Here is an 18,902-nt window from a genome sequence, read left to right on the forward strand (position 1 = left end):
AATGTGCCAGTTTCAACGTCTTCGAAATATAAATCTTCGTGTAAGTTAGTCCGATGACGAGTTTATCACACGCAATGTTCCAAAAGTGGCACAATTTCTTCAGATTAAAAATATTTAAAATTAGATTTAAAAAAGTGAGTTTTTCGAAAAATTGATGGTTTTAACAGAATAAATTCTTAAAGATTAAAAATTTAGAATATTGCACTTTAGTAATGCGAATAAATAATAAAGATATCAATTTAATGTTAATTTTAATATAATTATAAGATATTGTTTAATAGCTTAATATATTATTAATTTAATATATGTGTGTGCGTATGCTACTCTCTCACTCTCTCTTAATGAATGCGTCAATGTCCGAAATTAAAATGATTGGCTTTAATTATTACTGAAATGGTAAATTGCGTTTTGATAAATGGAGAATTATAGGCGTTAATTTTAACAAACTATTACAATTACCTGCGCAAAACTGTCCGTTCTATAATCTTCCCAGGAAAAAGCCGACTATGCAGACTCTGTGTTAAACCTAGGTTTATATCGAGGTATAAATCATTTTATTGCTTGTGCTGCAACCGCGCTGTTACGGGTTACGTTATAAAGATAGATAGCGATACTCGCTATACAAGACACATAAAAGTAAACTCCTGCATTTTAACTGCATCGTAACGTATTACAAAGTATTCTTATCTTTATTTTACAAATCGCCGAGATTGAACGAATCTCGATATCGAATCTCGCGAGGTAAAAATAAAAAATGACTTTAACGATTCGGACGAGAGATTAGAATTCTCGTTTCACTCTTCTTCATTAACTCCCCTTTCTCGAGAAATAAGGACGAATTGTGAGCGTCGTTCCCGAGCAGTAAAGCACTTTTTGTCAGTTTGATTAAGTCGGCCGATGTTGAGAGAGGCTTTCGGAATGGCCTTGCCTTTGTCCTCGCCTTCGGAACAATATCTTTCGCAGATTCCTCGTCACCGGCGTCTGTTCGCTTTGGAAGATTTCCAATCCAGCCCCTCTTCATGCGTGAAATTTTCCCTTCGCCTTACATTTCACTGCACTTTACGCAAAAGTGGAAAACCGAGATCCAGTAGCGATAAGCAATAGAGATGCAATATGGCTCCCTTGGTGCAATTTTGCATCATGAGATGAGCGAATAAAAATCTAGCGATTGAATTTATGACTCGCGAGAACGGAATCGTCCAAATAAATTTAATCGATCGACCTGTAGCTTCTCGTAGCTTGGTAAAAACGCTGAAAAAATTCCCTTCCACTAGCAAAGCCTTAATATCTTCGTTCTCCCTCCAGGCGTACTTTCGCATCGTCTACGTAAGATAAGACGATTAGCACGTACACTGTTATCTGGAAACGTGGCGAAGAATCTTGGTGGAATCAGAGATATTCCAGGGACGATGTACGTTGCATACGAAAACGAGAGCGTACGTGCGTAGATTAAAAAATAAAATCTTTTCTTCAAAATAAAATTGTTTTAACAAGCTGTAGTGTTAATGCATCCCTTGTCTCGCTTCTGAATTTTTCACAGCGTAAACGCAGTACATAACTTTTTATATCGTCAAATTTTATAAATTTTTTATCATGTATATATAAATCCGTATGTATGAAGTATATAAATATATATAAATATAAATATGTATCTTATTGTTGTAAATGGAGAAATTTATCTTTGTTGCTTGTACATAAAGTATGATACCAAGATACAATAAAATAGTTATACTTAGTTCTCTATATCTTTCTATCTCTATTTAATATGCTTATATAACTCTGATTAGCATTAACATTCACTGATGCGTAAAAAACATACCTTTCGCACATATGTTTGTAGACATCGCAAGAATAATTCTATCTGTTCCGCGCGAAAGAATCGGCGGAAAACATTCCTTTTCCTTTTTAAGAAGATATAAATGATGAGCGCGATTATTGAATTGGCATCATATCAGTCAAAGGTCATTATCAGAAATATATGACTAGTTTACTCAAGGTAAATAATAAAATTGCTAGTTAAGTATAAATATACATTTGTATAAATATTTAAAAATAATAAGAGATTTTTTTATTCTGAATGATTAAGACGATATGACAAACGTTGAAAATTGCTGCTTACCATATAATACTAAATTGTAATTACGCATATCACTCAGGGGCACACCATTAATTATCCGGCTGGGTCGGCCCCTTCTCATTCTGAATGACGAGCTCAAGTTCTTCCACACACAAAGTATCCTCCTACAAAATATAAATTCAAATAAAACAGTTAAAATTTATATTCATATTTAGTCTAATTTTACATCAGTTGAAATAAAAAATAATGATAATTAGACTTTTTTCTCTATGTTTAATTTCAATAGATTATTTTTTCAATTTTTCCAGTTTTTTACGAAATCATTAATTATAACAATATGTTACAGGGGTTTGAGGCTCGAAAGTTTTATTTATTTTAGCTCGCAGCTTAGCGGGAAGACAATTCGGCCCACGCACCAGCTGAGAGTAGGGCAGAAATCAATTTCTGTCCTTCTTGTAGGGCGTGGTTTTGATGGGTCCTGAGAGCCATCTTATCGCAAAAAGTTTCAATGGCAAATCACGTTTGGGGGTCTTACAGAACGGAATTCGATATACGTCACAATGATAAAGTACGTCGTTTATTCTTATCTCTATCATCGCGAATATAAAATTTTATGTATAGAGTCGAGAAAGAAATCAGAAAAAACGTACCTCTTTAAGTGCCGCACGACGGACGAGGTAATCGTGACGCTGTTTCTCAGGAAAGGAGATTGGCGATACGGGCCACGGAAACGTTAGATCTCCCTTGCCGTTACTCAATTTTAAAAACAACGAAGTTGCTATTACGAACGGTAGTGCCAATATTGGTAATCGCGCCTAAAATATAACGCGTTGAAAGGGTGGAAAGTATTATAAATCAGCAAAATAGAAAAGGAAGGACTTTAATTACTTTTATAAATATCGATTCTATGGAATATTGCAAAAGTGAGGTAAAAATAATCGCCATGACGGTGGCAGCGGCCGTCTGACCGTTCAGCACCAACAGATTTCCTCCTAAAGCAGCCCCGGTCAAGAGACTATTGTATCCCCAGAATCCGCTGTAGACTTTATGATAGTCTGCTCCGAGCTCCAAACCTAATAGAAAATTTGCGATAACGATAATTTATATACCCAGGCTTTTATCTCGAAACAAATGTTCTTGCTCTTAGCGCCTTGCCTGTATTGACGTTGGAAAATTTCATATATTCACTATGCCCCATTAATAAACGGTAAACAAAATTAATGATTCCCTCATGTCTCCTCTCTTTTCTCTCTCCCTCTCTCTTTTTCTCTTTCTCTTTTGTACATATTTTTATATAAAAAAATTATTTAAATACCTGCAAAAGTTCCACAGAGAGCTCCAAAAAAGGAAAACGCGGTTGACGCCGGCGAATATATTAACATTGCTAGGTACATGACAGCTCCAACGATCACATTATCGATGCCAAACAGCTGTGATGCGGAAACAACGCTACCTCGTAGTATCTAAAATACGTTTTCTTGAAGCATACACGCGCAAATAGATTGATATATTCATTTATATATTCTTTGTATTGCATTTCTCTCGATAAACAGAAGCGAAAATATTCATTCCATTTTATTTCCGTTACAGTAACTTCGAGTAGCTATAAAAAAAATTCCGATGCACAACAAATATCAATACCGTTATACAATATTCGATAAAATAAAATTTAACAGGCTCTTGTACTCAGTAACTGTATATATATCAATTGTATAGAAAATTTAATATAGTAGAATCGCGATGCAACGAATTAAATTTGAAGGTTTATTGAAATGCCTTGTAATAAGATTTTACTATGCTACATATTGCAATATGAAAAACAGATTCCGAATGAACGGTAGAACTAACAAGGTCCAATAGTATTTTTTAAAAGAAATCAAGAGTACACTGTTACAAAAAATGGAGCACAAGTAAACTCTACCATTCCCCAGTCGATATAAACGTTGGTAGCAGTCTCCGGGTAGAAACCGGCGTCGTTCATTGTCGTCGTCGCCGTCGTCGTCGTCATCGTTGTCTCACTTGTTGCATTGTGCTGAAAACAATGGGAGAATCTTGCACAATAACCTGATGCACGTGATGCAGAAATGCACGGGGTGATCTCTCGACAAGTCTAGAGAGGGTTCAAACTATTTTATGATGAAATATATGCCTCGCGGAGAGAGAAGTAATTTATATTCTGCATCGCGCATATCGACCTCGGCCGTAAATTTTTCTATAACACAGAGGGAGAAGAAACTTTTCTCGTAAAAAAAGACAGTGTTGTTCCGCGCAGCTGCGATTTTCACAAATTTTGCTGCTTACGATCAAGCATTATTCGCATGAATCGCGAAGTTTACTTACGCTGTATGAGAGAGTACAGTTAATACTTTCGCGTTATCGCGAGGATACACGAGCGATTAGCGTAGCGCGAAGATAATGGCACATTTTCACTCTCGTCATAAAACTTAATTTACATATAACCGCAGCTACACACCCAACCGAGTCATATTTTCAAATAAGCTACTGTTATAGCGCTGTTTTCTAAAAGGAAATAGTTTGAGAGAAAAAGAGAAACGTGACGGAAACTCGCCCAATATTCAACAGAAACAAACAACCGACGACTAGTTAGGGTAAAATAAATCCAAGCCGAGAAGGTAAGTTATCGCCGACAGAGTTGTTCGGGGCAGAGTTTGATCAATACGGGAAAAAGTTATGCTCCGACCCACGGTGGATAGTATTTTCCCTTGTGAAGGCATGTCAAATATGTATGGTCTGAATATTGGAGGCCGACTCTTTTCGAGCGAGTTTTTTATTCCAAGCGCCGAAACCTCCGCTTTATTCTCATCAAACTTGCCCTTTCGTCTAAAACTGATGGTAAATTAAAACTTTTAAAATTGCGATCAATCACTCATTCGCTGTCATTTTAAACGAGTATAGCGCTTGTCAAATAAAACGCCTTTTGTGTATTACATTTCGTAAATCTTAAGGGTATTGTAACTTTTTCATTATATGCATTTTTTTACAATGATTGCTTATTATTAAGGAAAAATAGTTTTATTATATTAACTTTGATTTTCGAGAGTAAAAGTATCATACTGTCTTTATTTAGTAGATTGCAAAATTATAAAATTCCGATTTCTTATATTTTTTAAATACATTATTCCCATTTTTTTTCATAAAACTTTATAATATAATAATTCTATGCGCAATCGTGTTATGTATATAGGGTCTTATTGCAAATTTTACACACGTAATATAAAATTAATTTACCATTTCATACATCGGTTCCATAGATTTAGTCAACACCTCCGCTCCATTCTGCGTCGAAAGGGCGAAAATCAACGCAAATTCCACCAAGTTAAACGGCCACGCTGTGCATGCGAATTTATCGCTTCTCAGAGACCGCGCGAGATAAACACTGGAAAATATTAACCAGATCTGTTGAAATTTGCTAACATTGCCGTCTAGCCACATTGAATGACGTGAGTGAATTGCAGCTAACTCTGCAGTGTAATCTACCATCGCAAACTTCCTATTCCGCGAATAAGCTTGCTTCTAATTCTAAATATCTCAAACATAGAATCATGATGAATTAGCTTTCTCCACACGCGTTCCTTCAATTTTGAGTTGTGTAAATTCATAATGTTATTTGTAGCATTAAATTCATAACATTCTAACTTGAGGAATTATTATCCCGGTGTAACTACAATGTAATATTAGTATACAATCCACTATTTTCTTTGATGATGTAACAATTATTATGAAGCGTTGGAATTAATTCGCGTATATGTTAGCTTAATTATAAGTGTCAATTATCTCGCGCGTCAAGATGTTATTTATAAATGAATAATTAATTATTTCACATACAGAGAAATATTTCATGCGTCATCTGTATCAAATCAAAACTACATTTATTTGTATATTATTCCCGGGATATTTACCATCATTCACGTCAATATATTTCAAATTAAATTAATTATATAATTTATGCCCATTACAATACATACGAATAAATTTATTATCCATTACAATATTTTCAAAATACTCTATAAAAATATGAAATGCCGGAATGTACCTGAGTATCGTCGCGAGGAATACAAGCAGGAAGCTGAAGGCATCGAAGGCTCCGTAAATCCGCGGTATCAGAACATATGATATCGCGCCGACCAGCACGGGATTGTACACGCTTAATCCGTTTTCTACAATATCCTCAGGTTCTTGTATGACCTGCAAGAGAATGAAAAAGTCTGAATAAAATGTCATATCGCGATTCCAGGATTAAAATCCTCTTCGCTGTCAGACACTGCCGCATTGCGGTAATTTTTCTCACCGTCTGCACACGCAAACGGTCCATTAGATTCGAAAGAGATGAAAAAGAAATAACAATGAGCGTTACATGATGTGCACCGTCACGTATGAATAGCGATGGTCGAAACGAGCGTCCGTCTCGACGGCGCAATGCGGCAGAAAATGTGTTACATCTTTTTGGTAAGAACGCGCATCGCTTGACACTATCGCGACTAATAAATAATAAAACGTACCACGGACACTAGGAGGCCAAGGACGGCGGTGGCTGCGGACAACGCCAATGTACCTGGCGCTACTGCAGCCAAGGTAACTATTATCAGTAGTCCGCTGAGGGGATTATTCGCAAAAACAGTCTGCAACGTTAATGAAACCAATCTACGTTAATTAAAAATACATACGGCAGTTCCGGCGATGACGTACAACGTGCAAAAAAATAACAATCTTATTACTGTAACAAATTCTTTTTATCGAAGAAATGAAGACTATTTTCATCGTATATACATATAACATATTCCTTATAATAAGAAAATAAAGTAACAAAATAATTAATTAAAAATAATATTTATATAAATAATACTATAATTTTTTTACCAATTACAAGATAACAATTATATTGACATTGTCGCTAATAGCGGATTATCTTTTTATACATCCATTCTGTAAAATTATTTCGATTGCAGTACGTTATACACCATGATACGAAAGCAATTCTATTTCTCTTCATTATCTTTTCTCTCACTTTCTCCCTTGAAAATATTTATGGGAAATTATGAAAATTATGACATTGTACCGGATATTACATTAGATTTATTACTCACGTGTCCGAATCCGCGCAGCAAGGCGTCAAATAATTGCACCATGTACCAAATTGGTGCTTCCTTCTGCGCAAAGAATTTCTTCAAAATAGCAAAGTCGCCTACGCACGCTACCCATGTTTTTTCCTGTCGGGTTGATCTTATTTTTTACATAATTGCATTCTTATATATGTAGATAAAAAATTTTTCTACACAGATTTTTACAGAATGTAAAATTAATTTTTTTGAGAAAAAATTTAATAGAGAGCGATTATATGTCACGACAATTTTTTCTGCAAAATTTCACTTTAAACTTATTGCAAAAATCTGTGACAAAAAAAATACAATTTATTAGAAAATATTATATATATAACTTAAATTTCGAGAAGATTTCTGAAGAGTTATTCATTTTCATCTCTCAAAAAAGTGATAAATAAATTATGAATGGTATAAATATATTCTAAAATATAAAATTATATTTGCGATAGAGACAATATTTTGACGATATATAACATTGATAATATTTTATAGATACTCTTTTTGTGATTAAAACCACATCATTAAACACTCAAATATGAATCGTCAAGAAAGATATATAGATATAATAAAAAAAAATCTAGAAAATTATTATGGGATTGAAAACTTCACACTTTTCGCACTCACACAAATAACTGTATATTAAATTTTAAATAATGCTCACTTGCCGCAGTTCTACTGTTGATACCTCCTTCGCGGACATCACGTAACAGTGAATAATATTAAAATCGAATGACAAAGTGATCTACTTAATTCACTGCACAAAACATCCCCCACCATGAAGTTAACACATTTGTAATATACTTTGTGTACATTTAAACAGCAATAAAAGTACATACTCATCGCATTAAAGCTGCGAACTGATATATACACGTAATAAAAGTGACAAGTTCTACTGATTACGTACGTTCTCCAATATGTGAGAATCTAATCAGTCTTTTATCAATCTTTATAATTTTTATATTTAATCTTTATAACTCTACTATAATTTTTTAATATTAAATTACCAAATATTTAATTACCATTTAACTACCATTGTTAACCATGACACAAGATTTTCAAAATTATATTAACGCAAAGAAAATTTCTGCTATATATAGATATATTATATAAATCTTTTTATAATAAAATTATTTGTGTAATAAAATAATTTTTAATGTATAAGAGCGCGCGCGCGTCTATTATATTTATAATCTTTGTGCGTAAGATAAACTGAGCATTTATAAACATTTCTCTTAATATCACGGCTATAGTTTAACAACGATGCTCAAGACGATACTGAAGCTACTACATATGTACTTTAACTTTTTATATCTAGAACAGATGGTTTTTCTTTATAACACATGCATCAAAATGCGTATTAGTTAGCGCGACTTACATGATGCTAATTAGCGTACTATTGGCATAGATACTGAGACTTGTTTTTGTAATGTCCATGCAAGTCATGAATAAAATATACTACGCGTTAAAATAAATGATATATTCATATAATTATATATATTCAATATTTCCATTTTCAAAACCTTTGCACTTTAAAAAAACAATAAAAGACAAAAATGTTTAAAAAAAAGATTTGTTTTGTGTCACTCAAGATACTCCTCATTATATCGCATAAACAGAATGATTTATTCATTCATTTTAAATACAAACAATGATAAAAATTATTTTATAAAGCTTATAGTATATTTATAAAATTCTCAAAGATATGACATCTCGATATATCAAAATAAAAAAAAATCTTGGAAATGCATGTTTTTTTCCTGCGAAAAGGCAAATCAAAGAAGTAAATTGTTCTCTTTCAAAGGCACGCCTTTTATTGTAGTATCAATATAATGTAATGCGCAAAAATTATATATCCATGACGTAATTGGGATGTACAACAAGTAAAGGATCCTCTTCTTTTTCTTCGTCCTCTTTATCTTTACTTCTCAAATCGGTCATTGTTAGAGGTATTATAATTTGATCCTGAAAGTGAATTTGTGCGCGCGTCATGCAATAAATGATTATATAAAATCCAAATACACCAATTATACAATATATAAATATATTAATACATACATGATATGTCAATCTATCAATAATCTTCTCAATGAAGCTTTTCCGTTCTAACAATTCTTCTTCCGAATCTAATTGATCTTGTATTTGATCAAGATACCATGCAACTAATTCGGATTTCCGTATGCCACCTTTATTATCATCTATTAGAAAATATTCTAATTTAATATATAGATATGATAATTAAAACTTATTGCCATTGTTTATATCATAATAAATATACCTTCGCTTTCCGCACGATTTTCCTCGCTTCTCATATGGAGCACTAACATATTCGATAGATTTTTGTATTCCTCAAAGGACATTGTTAATTTCTTCTTTGGTGGTTCGCGTATTCCGTTAGACGCTGCTAAATCAAACAAACATGTGTAATGATAATAAGTGCGCTACGTGCGTAATATACAGACAAAAAAAAAAGAAAATATGCACACATACGTGTCTGAGGCGGTGCATCATCATTATTATCTAATGCGTTAAGCGCTGCCATGAGCGGTGGTGGCTCGTCAACATCCATTCCTAAGTTCGCGTCATCTCCACCTTCCTCAAGATCTACATCAGGCTGTTCTACTGTAATTATACTCTTCTGTAACAATCGTTTCGCTTCTCTGATGTGCTTCACTGTCACTTCGTCCACGCATTCTAGTTTTGCCAGCGCCTCAGACAATCTAATCATACTTTCCAATTGTCTCACGGTAACTCTCCACTTGCCACTTCCGCTACCCGTTCTTTGTCTAAGAGCCGTGTAACTTTCTACTAAAAGATCGGCAGCCTCCTAGAATATAAAAATTAAAATAAAGTAATAAAACAGAAGATTCAATGAGGCTCGAATGATAAAAATCAATTAATAAACAGGAAGGCCAATTAGAGCCCCAGCGGTACTTAGAGCGTAAAGGAATTATTATATTTTGTTGAATATACATTCAAGATGTATTATACATTAATTCAAACGGTTCGACTCATTTCGGGTCTTTTTCAATGAAATCGAGATAAAAATCAAAAATTAAGTAAAAAAATAAATAATCTCTGGGCTCCAATTGGCTTTCCTGTTTATTAATTGATAAAAATTAAATTAGTTAATGCAATTATTTGACAGAATAATTTATTCTAACATATCTTACCCGACTTAAAACGGGTTTAAAATGCTTAGCAAAATTAATATATCTAATAATCTCGTCTTGCTTGTAAATCATTTGAAGATCATTCAAATTATCACAATGTAAATCTATGATTCTTTTGGCGATAGCATTGTCAACAATTTCGTTGCATTCATCCAGCACAACAAAGAACAAATCGAATCTCGACATGATAGGTGCGGTCAACTGGACATTTTGCTGCAACGACTTTCTCCTGTCATATCGTCCGCCGATGGGATTTGCTGCCGCTAATATAGATGTTCGAGCATTTAGAGTTGCTCTAACACCGGCCTAAAAACATATGTAGACTGTTCACTACATAATTCTTTTGTGTGTGCTATATTGTTTTGTATTTTATAAATTTCAGAAATACCTTAGCTATTGAAATCGTCTGCTGCTCCATTGCTTCATGAATTGCGACCTGATCTTTTGGATCCATTTTGTCGAATTCGTCGATGCAGCAGATGCCATGATCTGCGAGCATCAATGCCCCGGCTTCTATGACAAAATCTGACGATTCTTCATCTCGCACAACTGCAGCCGTTAAACCAGCCGCGCTTGACGCCTTTCCAGACGTGTAAATCGCTCTAGGCGAAATATCAGATACACATTTAAGGAATTGTGATTTTGCGGTGCTAGGATCACCGACAATGCAGACATTAATATCTCCTCTTAGCGACGTACCCTCCTCTGTAGTCTTCGGTACACCACCGAAAAACATCAATGTAATTCCCTTCTTAATTTCGTCATTACCGTGTATCGCGGGAAACAAGCTGGTCACTAAGTTCTCATACAGATTTTTGTCGCGACTCATCTCGTAAATGCGATTCCATTCTGCTTCTGACATTTGTTTCTTCATCATCTCTTGTGAGATTTCTTCCATTGCCAAATCTGTACCTCCAAACTGTTGAAATTGAAATTAATTAAATAAATATTTGCCTTTTTAATAATAATAATATATTTTTAGCATATTTATTGATTCTGCTTACCCTTGAACTTGTGGCGGTAATACTGCAAGCGAGAAATGCAGTTTTATATGTCAACTCTCTAACACCGAGTGTCTTAAGACCACTTACACCCTCTCTTTGTTCATTATTTCTGTTTTTTGGTCCAACTTCTGTCTTAGAATTTGATACAGATAGTGATCCCACATCTGGCACTACTATAAGAGTTCCCGTAAAATCGTATCTGTAAAAATCAAAGAATGTGTTTATAACTTTGATAATTACAATATATATTTTCATATAAAACATTAAACATTATTTTTAAATCTACCTGTCACCAGCTTGCACCAGCTCAACTGTCTCAGCTCTCAAAATGATTTCAACAGAGCGAGGTATAGAGCCTCTAGGAAGCTCAGCTTGTGTTTCTTGTATCCTGACTTTTTGAAAATCGATAAACACTGAATTATCCATATCCAACAGAAAACGTCGTCTGTTGTTACATACTGGGTTAGTACAGATTGTTGGATTTGTGAACTAGAAACAATGAGCTATTTAGCCAAAATTAATCATGCTTTGCATAATAGTATATGAATATAAATTCTCATAATACCTTAAATTGCTGTTCTACATTTTTGATTAATGCATTGCAATCCATACAAACAAATGTCCCAAGAACTAACTCTGGATGAACTGGATGTGTTCGTACCACCTGTCCAGATATACGTGCCAAAGTACCCAATCGTGACGTGTTTAATTCTCTTAATTTATGTCTAGTCGGTACATCGACAAAACTAACGTAACATTCCTTATCTTTTTGCAACTGTCCTACGTCTTTGACAAAGTTACAAACTGCTTGACATAAAAATGGATATACTCTAGAACATATGATTATCTCATTAATAATTAAAAAAATAATTATTTCTAAGTGTTATCAAGGCTAACATTTATGCATTATTCACAAAATAATTATAAAAACATTTTGTTTTATATTTTGCATAACATTATTAATTTAGTATATTAATATAACATACAAATATAATATGACCATTAATATTATAGATTAATATAATATATTAGGATTGATATATAAAAATAGATACCTAAAGTATTCTTCGATTATGGTTGTAGCCAAAGTTTGATTATATGATTCTGTATCTTCAAAAGACACCTCCAATGTACACCGCTCTGGACTGACAAGTTCTTTAGCTGGTTCCAGATATTTAACCACTTCATCTTCTTTAAATCTATAATAATAATATAATTACAGCTACTATAAATATATATAGTATATCAAAAAAATCGATTAAATGTTAATAATATTAATTTCCGCGTTAAAATCGAAGAAATTAGACTGAATTTATCTTGAAGTTTCTTTATATGAAATTCTGAAAAAATCAAGATATATTACTTACTCCTCCAAGAAATCTTGAAACAATTTTTGACACTTGATTCCGACCTCATCCTGTACACGTGCTTGACCAGCTAGTGCAATATTAGCTTCCATTTCGTCGATTAATTATACAAGAAGGCAGTATAAGAATGTGGATAAAGGCGTCTATTATATTAAATAATGTTGATGAGAATTTGGCGGGAAGAGAAACTTTGGACACGTTTTCAAGAATATGGGTGCGTTCCGTTTCACGCATTGAGCGCATAGAATCTATGCCATAGATCGCCTGGAAATCTATAATATATGTTACGTGAACTATAGATTTCCAGGCGATCTATGCGCTCAATGCGTGAAACGGAACGCACCCTATGATGTTTCCATCGAGGCAAACAGACATCTTGTCACTTGTAAGACTAGTGTAAAATACTGCGCTGCTATTGGTTGGAATTGATTACATGTTGGAAATATACAGCATCTGAATTCCCTAGATTTTAGATGATCAACAAAATTACGACCGCTATTCACATACCAACAGTCGATGAATTAAGCCATCTCATAGTTCCTAAACTTGTCATCCAATTCCCGTGATCCCAAGAAAACATCGACCGTAACATCGTGCACTCTGGTGAAAGCATGTAAACTAAAACGATGTTCGAACCAAATCGCCATTTGAATGATTCATCATTCTCATTCATCAAATAATACTTTGATACACATACATAATTCGTACGTGGAATTATTTTTTCACTTACTTCAACGCGCGATTATCGCAATCGCGAGATAAATTATTTGACAATTTGCTGCCATTTCTTTTATTTATAACAAATATACATATGTGTAAATTCTTTTTATTTTTATTATTTTTTCCGTCTGCATAAGATTTATTTCTCAGAACGATAAAAAATAAATATTTCCGAGTCTAAACCGCGCGTTCGGTGAAAGTGCATTTGCAATCCGCATAACAGCAAAAAATTCTGACAGCATAAAACCAAACAAAAGAAATTTAAATGAAGCAGAAGTTATCCATTATGCAGAATTCGTCTCGCGAGCGTCTCTTCAAGACAAAAGGAAAGTTCTTGATAACACCTCGCATTTCGAGAATAATGCGTAACGGTCTTGACACAGAAAAGGGAGGGGAAGAAAGTGTAGAAATCTTCATAGAAAGGACGGAGATGTTCTACGCATTTCCTGGCCGAGACAAGACTTAGCTCTTAAGCGGACGCGACAGCACGTTGTATAAATGGCGCGCGAAGTGCGTGCCGCCGTTTTAGTCGTTTTTACGAAATAGAAGGAGGATGGTCGTCGTCGACAAAATCAGCATTGTCTGTCTGGTAACGAGAATTTCGAGACATCTTCGCGCGCGTTTCGATGCGTTAAAACGCAGCAATACCGGTGCAAAGAACATTAACTTAAATAAAATAATACTGTTACACGTTTTACGATACAGTACAGCGATTTTACGATAAAGTACACTTTTATACGATATCAACCAAAATGTGCGAAGTTTTTATCGACTATCGTAGTTTGTTGTATTCGACGCGTTAACAACTTAGAATTTTCTCTCTCTAGTTCACCAGAGATAGAAATTCCAAAGTTGATCTAGCAGTCTGAAACTATCGTCCGTGAGCTTGATCGTCGGCTAGTATTTTAGCTCAGGGTGCTTGGGTGCAACGACCCTGGTCCTAAAACGAATCTGGCATTCTGCCGCTACTCTAAGCGGCGATCCGTATAACGGAATGGCATGGCGGGAATGCGTTTCCGAAAGGCAGACGTGCACGCTAACAGACATTGTCTAAATGTAGGTGACACGCGTTTGCTTGACGAGTGCCATACTGGCGGCCAAGGTATCCTTGGATCCGACGAATGTGCCGCGTCCGTGGCATAGTTATTTGCTGGCTACGAGCACGCCGTTCCCGAAACATCCGAATCATCAACATGACGATCGTTCGATCGATGCTGATCTAGAAAAGCTCGTGTCCTCCAGAGAACATTCAACAAGACTTCAGTCCGCGATTTCGACCTTGAATAATCGCAGACAAAAGTCGCAGACGGGACCTCAGAGGTATTCAAACTTGTCATTTTTTTTTTTTTAATTATGCGATAATATTTTGTATCGAAAATAATATATTTATATACAAGGCACTCGTAATTAATATGCAAAAAATTTGGGGAAATCTTGCATGCAATTATAGCTTCATCAATATTCTTTGATTAATTGGTCATTAATTCTTTCCTAGCAGAAACTATCCATCTCGAGTTTATTTAATGCTTGATAATAAATCTTGAAGAAAAAAATAATAATATATATTTTATAATCGCATAACTGTAATTAAAAATATTAAAATATTAAACTACAACTAAATTTTTCGGTAGATCTTGAGATATTGTGTAGATAGACAGAATTTTAAAACAGGTATTGACTACATTCAATATACATTCGGAGACGAAAAATCTCGCGGTATTTCTCTCGCTAGGAAGGTATTGCATATATTATATCACCTCTTTCTCGACAAGGTTCCCTACGGAAATTCACCAAGACTTTTTGGCGAAAGTGCCGAATGCATCGCCATCGCCTCCGCCGTCGTCGACGACGATGACGACGACGTTATCGGGATCTCGAGACATCGAATATCAGCGGCATGTACCACGACGATTCGCATATCAGGATATCGAAATGCTCGACAGATACTTGACAGACGAGCCGGATGACGATGAACTACCGTATCGCGGGAAAACCGAACTGTCGACGTATTACCGTCGCGGGCCGCAAGATATAACGGCGGCCATCAAGGCCTTAGATCGCTTCCTAAGTCGTACTTTGAACGACGACGGGTACAACAGCAAGTTACATCCACCGCCCAATCCCATTTTAGCCCTCGTCCTGTCTCGATACGGACGCTACGTGCCCGGAACGCGAAACCCTCGCGTATACGCGAACATGGCAGTGAACAATATTCACAACCATTTGCCGTTCGGCAGGTACAAATACGAGTGCGACGAGGAGCCGATTTACAAATAGCGATAAATGAAATAGCGATTGTATCTAATATTGTAAAATTGCGAATAAAAATAATATAAGCGTAAATATATGACAAAATGAAATAGAATTTGATAATTGGAGCTTTCGCGATCCTTGGAACCGATATTCGAGGATGTGATAAATATGTATAATAATATACGAGTATGTGTGTATGTATGTATGAGGATATATAGACCGATGAAATATCTCTATTTCCTTCTACATGCACGTGTATCTTCATACTTCAAGATTTTGAAATATGCTTTACGGGAATTTCTTATGCCTCATACGTGCACATGTACGTACGTGATCAAATAGATAATATTAAAAAAATTATTTAATTATCTAGATTATGCATATATATTTAAAATATACTGAGTCTTGATTTTATTTCAATCTGTACAAATCTAATACTATTCCATTTTTATAAAAATCCATTTTAATTTAATTCCATTTAAAAAAATTATATTTAAAAAATTAACTCCCTCTAATTGTGTATGAAAAATAAAAATGGATATAGAGAGAAAAGAAATTAATACAATTAATACAATTTCGAATGTTCCACTTGAGCGTAGGACGGCGTTCGCACAAGCGTTTGTCTCTCTTGAGACGCGATACTCGAATTTATATAAATATTTCCCGCAACTATCCCCGCCCACGTTGTGTAATTTGTCCCGTAGTCATTCACAAAGACATAACGACGCCTATCAAGGCCCCAGATCGCTTCCTGCGCGGGACCCTGAACGACCATAGCAGAGCACTCTCTCCGCAGTGCAAACTGCGTCCGTCGGTCAATCTCGTATTAAACCGTTGCTGACCGTGCTTTACACGAATAGTACGTGTGTACGCTATACGTATTCGTACATTACATGTTCGTATCTATTTGCTTGCAATCGAGAGAATCGATAGGGAGAATCAATGTGAATATGTGATCAAATTTGAACGATTCTAGGTGATGCCACGTTAAATCGGACAGCGAAACATTAGCATATTATATGATACTTGGATTCTTCGCGCGGCGGCTGCGCTGTAATTAATAAAATGAATCATAAAAGCGCTATTAATGGTATCCTTAACTCGCTGTCGAGATGCCTGACAGTTAGACGGTTAATCGATATCGCACCGAATTTATCCTTGAACCTATTCACAATCGGATTTTACAGCGGGTTAATTGGAGTAGTTGGAGAGAGAATCTCCGCTCGAGAAACTCCGATTAAGCAGTAAACTACTCTCATTACGCCTTTCTGTCTCCTCGTCAGTCTCAGTAGGTGCTTCTTGCACGGCTTCATTTATCCAAACCGCGAATTGCGATCGTACTCCTCGGAAATAGACACGCAATTATAAAACAATTATCGTCAATTACTCCTAATTTGCCAGAATACACGTAGTCGCAGTAACAAAGGGACGATCATAAAATCAACTTTTACCGCGAATATCGCGAAAATAGTATTTCTAGGTGTATTCAAGATAAATTCGTAATCGTATATATTTCAGTTCACGCGACAAATTGTGCGTTTATTCTTGGCAGGCACGATTATGCAAACTCAGCTGAAACACGTCGCGGTTATTATTCTAAATCTAGCGCATATATAAATATTCAAATATACATTACGCACTGATATGTATCTACCAGTTTTCACAAGATTATCCCATGAATAAATTCTGAATTAGACCGTGAACATGTGTAATATACGACATATAAACATATGTTGCGATGGATGTATACGAATCTCTATTTGCATCGGTGAATTTTAGTCAATAAATATATATATATATATATATATATATATATATATATATATATATATATATATATATATATATATATATATATATATATATATATATATATATATATATATATATATATATATATATATATATATATATATATATATATATATATATATATATATATATATATATATATATATATTTATTGACTAAAATTCACCGATGCAAATAGAGATTCGTATACATCCATCGCAACATATGTTTATATGTCGTATATTACACATGTTCACGGTCTAATTCAGAATTTATTCATGGGATAATCTTATATATATATATATATATATGCATTGAGTTGCCATATACATGTTTTTAGTATTTGCATTGCTGATAAAGGCAATAAATTCGGATGTGTGGAAACGCGGAAATCGCTCAGCTATAACGACAAGCGCTGTGAAAACAAACGGTCAACGGAGTTTACGAAGCGTTACAAAAGAATCTGTTTCGGGAAAAGGTAAAGGAGAGATATCGCGAATTTGATGGCCGCGTATATTCGTCGTTCAATCTCGTCGATAGAAGCGACGTTCGCCGCAAGATCATAAAACGGACGGCCGGGTTCTTAAGCGACGCTTGATTGCCTCCCGTCCGTCGGGAAAGCAGATTGTCGGAAAATTGTGTTTTCAGTAACGGCTCGCCGTAAGTCTCTTCGAGATTTACGGGAGCGAGATCGGCGGACCTTAATAACTTTGGCGGGTACCTTATATACACGACCACTCGAGATTAACCGGTACGTAGCCGCTCAAATCTTTCGATTCTCTTCGAGAGTAACTTGCATCCGTATTGTATTATCTCTCCGTCCGTTATCGATTCAATAAGCTCCCGCGAAAGGAGACTAGGCGAGAGGTCGTTGAACCTTAAAAAAAAAGTATCGTTGCGAGAATAGTCGTTGCGTGCTCTTTGAGAGAATTCTGGTTATAAATCCATATTTTTATACGAACAATTCGTGACAGCAGAATCGAGATTTATTCGCGGCAAAGTGGTCTCGTTGATGCGAATGTCTCTACATTATTTAAATCACACGATGACGATGAATATTTAATACCGAAAGTCGCAACAACAGAGAACGGCAGATGCGCGGATATACGCGTGGAATTGTAAACGAGAGGCCTTGTCACGCGCGTTTGCCCTGGGTTAAATTTCTCGCATCTCTTTCCTTTAATAGTCAGAACGATATCTGAGAGTAGAATAGATAAAGCGGCTCATTCATCATTCCAAGCGGGAGACGTGCAAATTTCCTCGCTTTTCTTTTTCTCTCTTCCCTCTAATTCCCGCGCTCTCCTGCAGACACTCTCCACATTAGAGCAGCTATAGGCTATACGAACCCCAACTTCAAGGTTCAAATCAAACCGCGATGAAAAAAGGCGAGACTCTCTAAG

At 35.2% G+C, this 18,902-nt stretch overlaps 3 protein-coding genes across 7 annotated transcripts; 1 reads left to right on the plus strand and 2 right to left on the minus strand.

Annotated features, from left to right (window-relative positions):
- Positions 1–1,656: 1,656 nt before the first annotated feature.
- On the minus strand, positions 1,657–8,226 carry LOC115234674 (urea transporter 1-like). Of its 4 annotated transcripts, none has more exons than XM_029805900.1 (11): positions 7,859–8,225; positions 7,183–7,305; positions 6,598–6,717; positions 6,132–6,283; positions 5,327–5,474; positions 3,999–4,109; positions 3,393–3,540; positions 2,966–3,150; positions 2,728–2,892; positions 2,120–2,241; positions 1,657–1,901 (listed from the first exon to the last, which is right to left on the minus strand). In XM_029805900.1, the coding sequence occupies exons 1-10, from the start codon at positions 7,895–7,897 to the stop codon at positions 2,167–2,169; spliced, it is 1,266 nt and encodes a 421-aa protein (XP_029661760.1). In that variant the 5' UTR covers positions 7,898–8,225; the 3' UTR covers positions 1,657–1,901; positions 2,120–2,166. The 4 variants fall into 4 exon arrangements, with proteins under 4 accessions (XP_029661760.1, XP_029661759.1, XP_029661762.1 ...); XM_029805901.1 differs by having other exon boundaries at positions 1,660–2,012; positions 7,859–8,226; XM_029805899.1 differs by having other exon boundaries at positions 1,657–2,241.
- A 759-nt stretch (positions 8,227–8,985) lies between these two features.
- On the minus strand, positions 8,986–12,990 carry LOC115234673 (DNA replication licensing factor Mcm6). 2 transcript variants are annotated; one of them, XM_029805897.1, is made up of 11 exons: positions 12,739–12,990; positions 12,427–12,570; positions 11,937–12,201; positions 11,658–11,860; positions 11,372–11,570; positions 10,756–11,286; positions 10,368–10,673; positions 9,685–10,021; positions 9,473–9,598; positions 9,253–9,392; positions 8,986–9,159 (listed from the first exon to the last, which is right to left on the minus strand). In XM_029805897.1, exons 1-11 carry the CDS (start codon positions 12,828–12,830, stop codon positions 9,043–9,045), a joined length of 2,460 nt encoding a protein of 819 aa, XP_029661757.1. In that variant the 5' UTR covers positions 12,831–12,990; the 3' UTR covers positions 8,986–9,042. The 2 variants fall into 2 exon arrangements, with proteins under 2 accessions (XP_029661757.1, XP_029661758.1); XM_029805898.1 differs by having other exon boundaries at positions 9,473–9,595; positions 12,739–12,988.
- Positions 12,866–16,067, plus strand: LOC115234709. The gene is made up of 3 exons (XM_029805999.1): positions 12,866–12,952; positions 14,519–14,778; positions 15,231–16,067. The coding sequence occupies exons 1-3, from the start codon at positions 12,866–12,868 to the stop codon at positions 15,733–15,735; spliced, it is 852 nt and encodes a 283-aa protein (XP_029661859.1). The 3' UTR covers positions 15,736–16,067.
- The last annotated feature ends 2,835 nt before the right edge of the window (positions 16,068–18,902 follow it).

This window comes from Formica exsecta, unplaced genomic scaffold (assembly GCF_003651465.1).
Source record: "Formica exsecta isolate Colony F162 unplaced genomic scaffold, ASM365146v1 scaffold201, whole genome shotgun sequence".
NCBI classification, from domain to species: Eukaryota; Metazoa; Arthropoda; class Insecta; order Hymenoptera; family Formicidae; genus Formica; species Formica exsecta.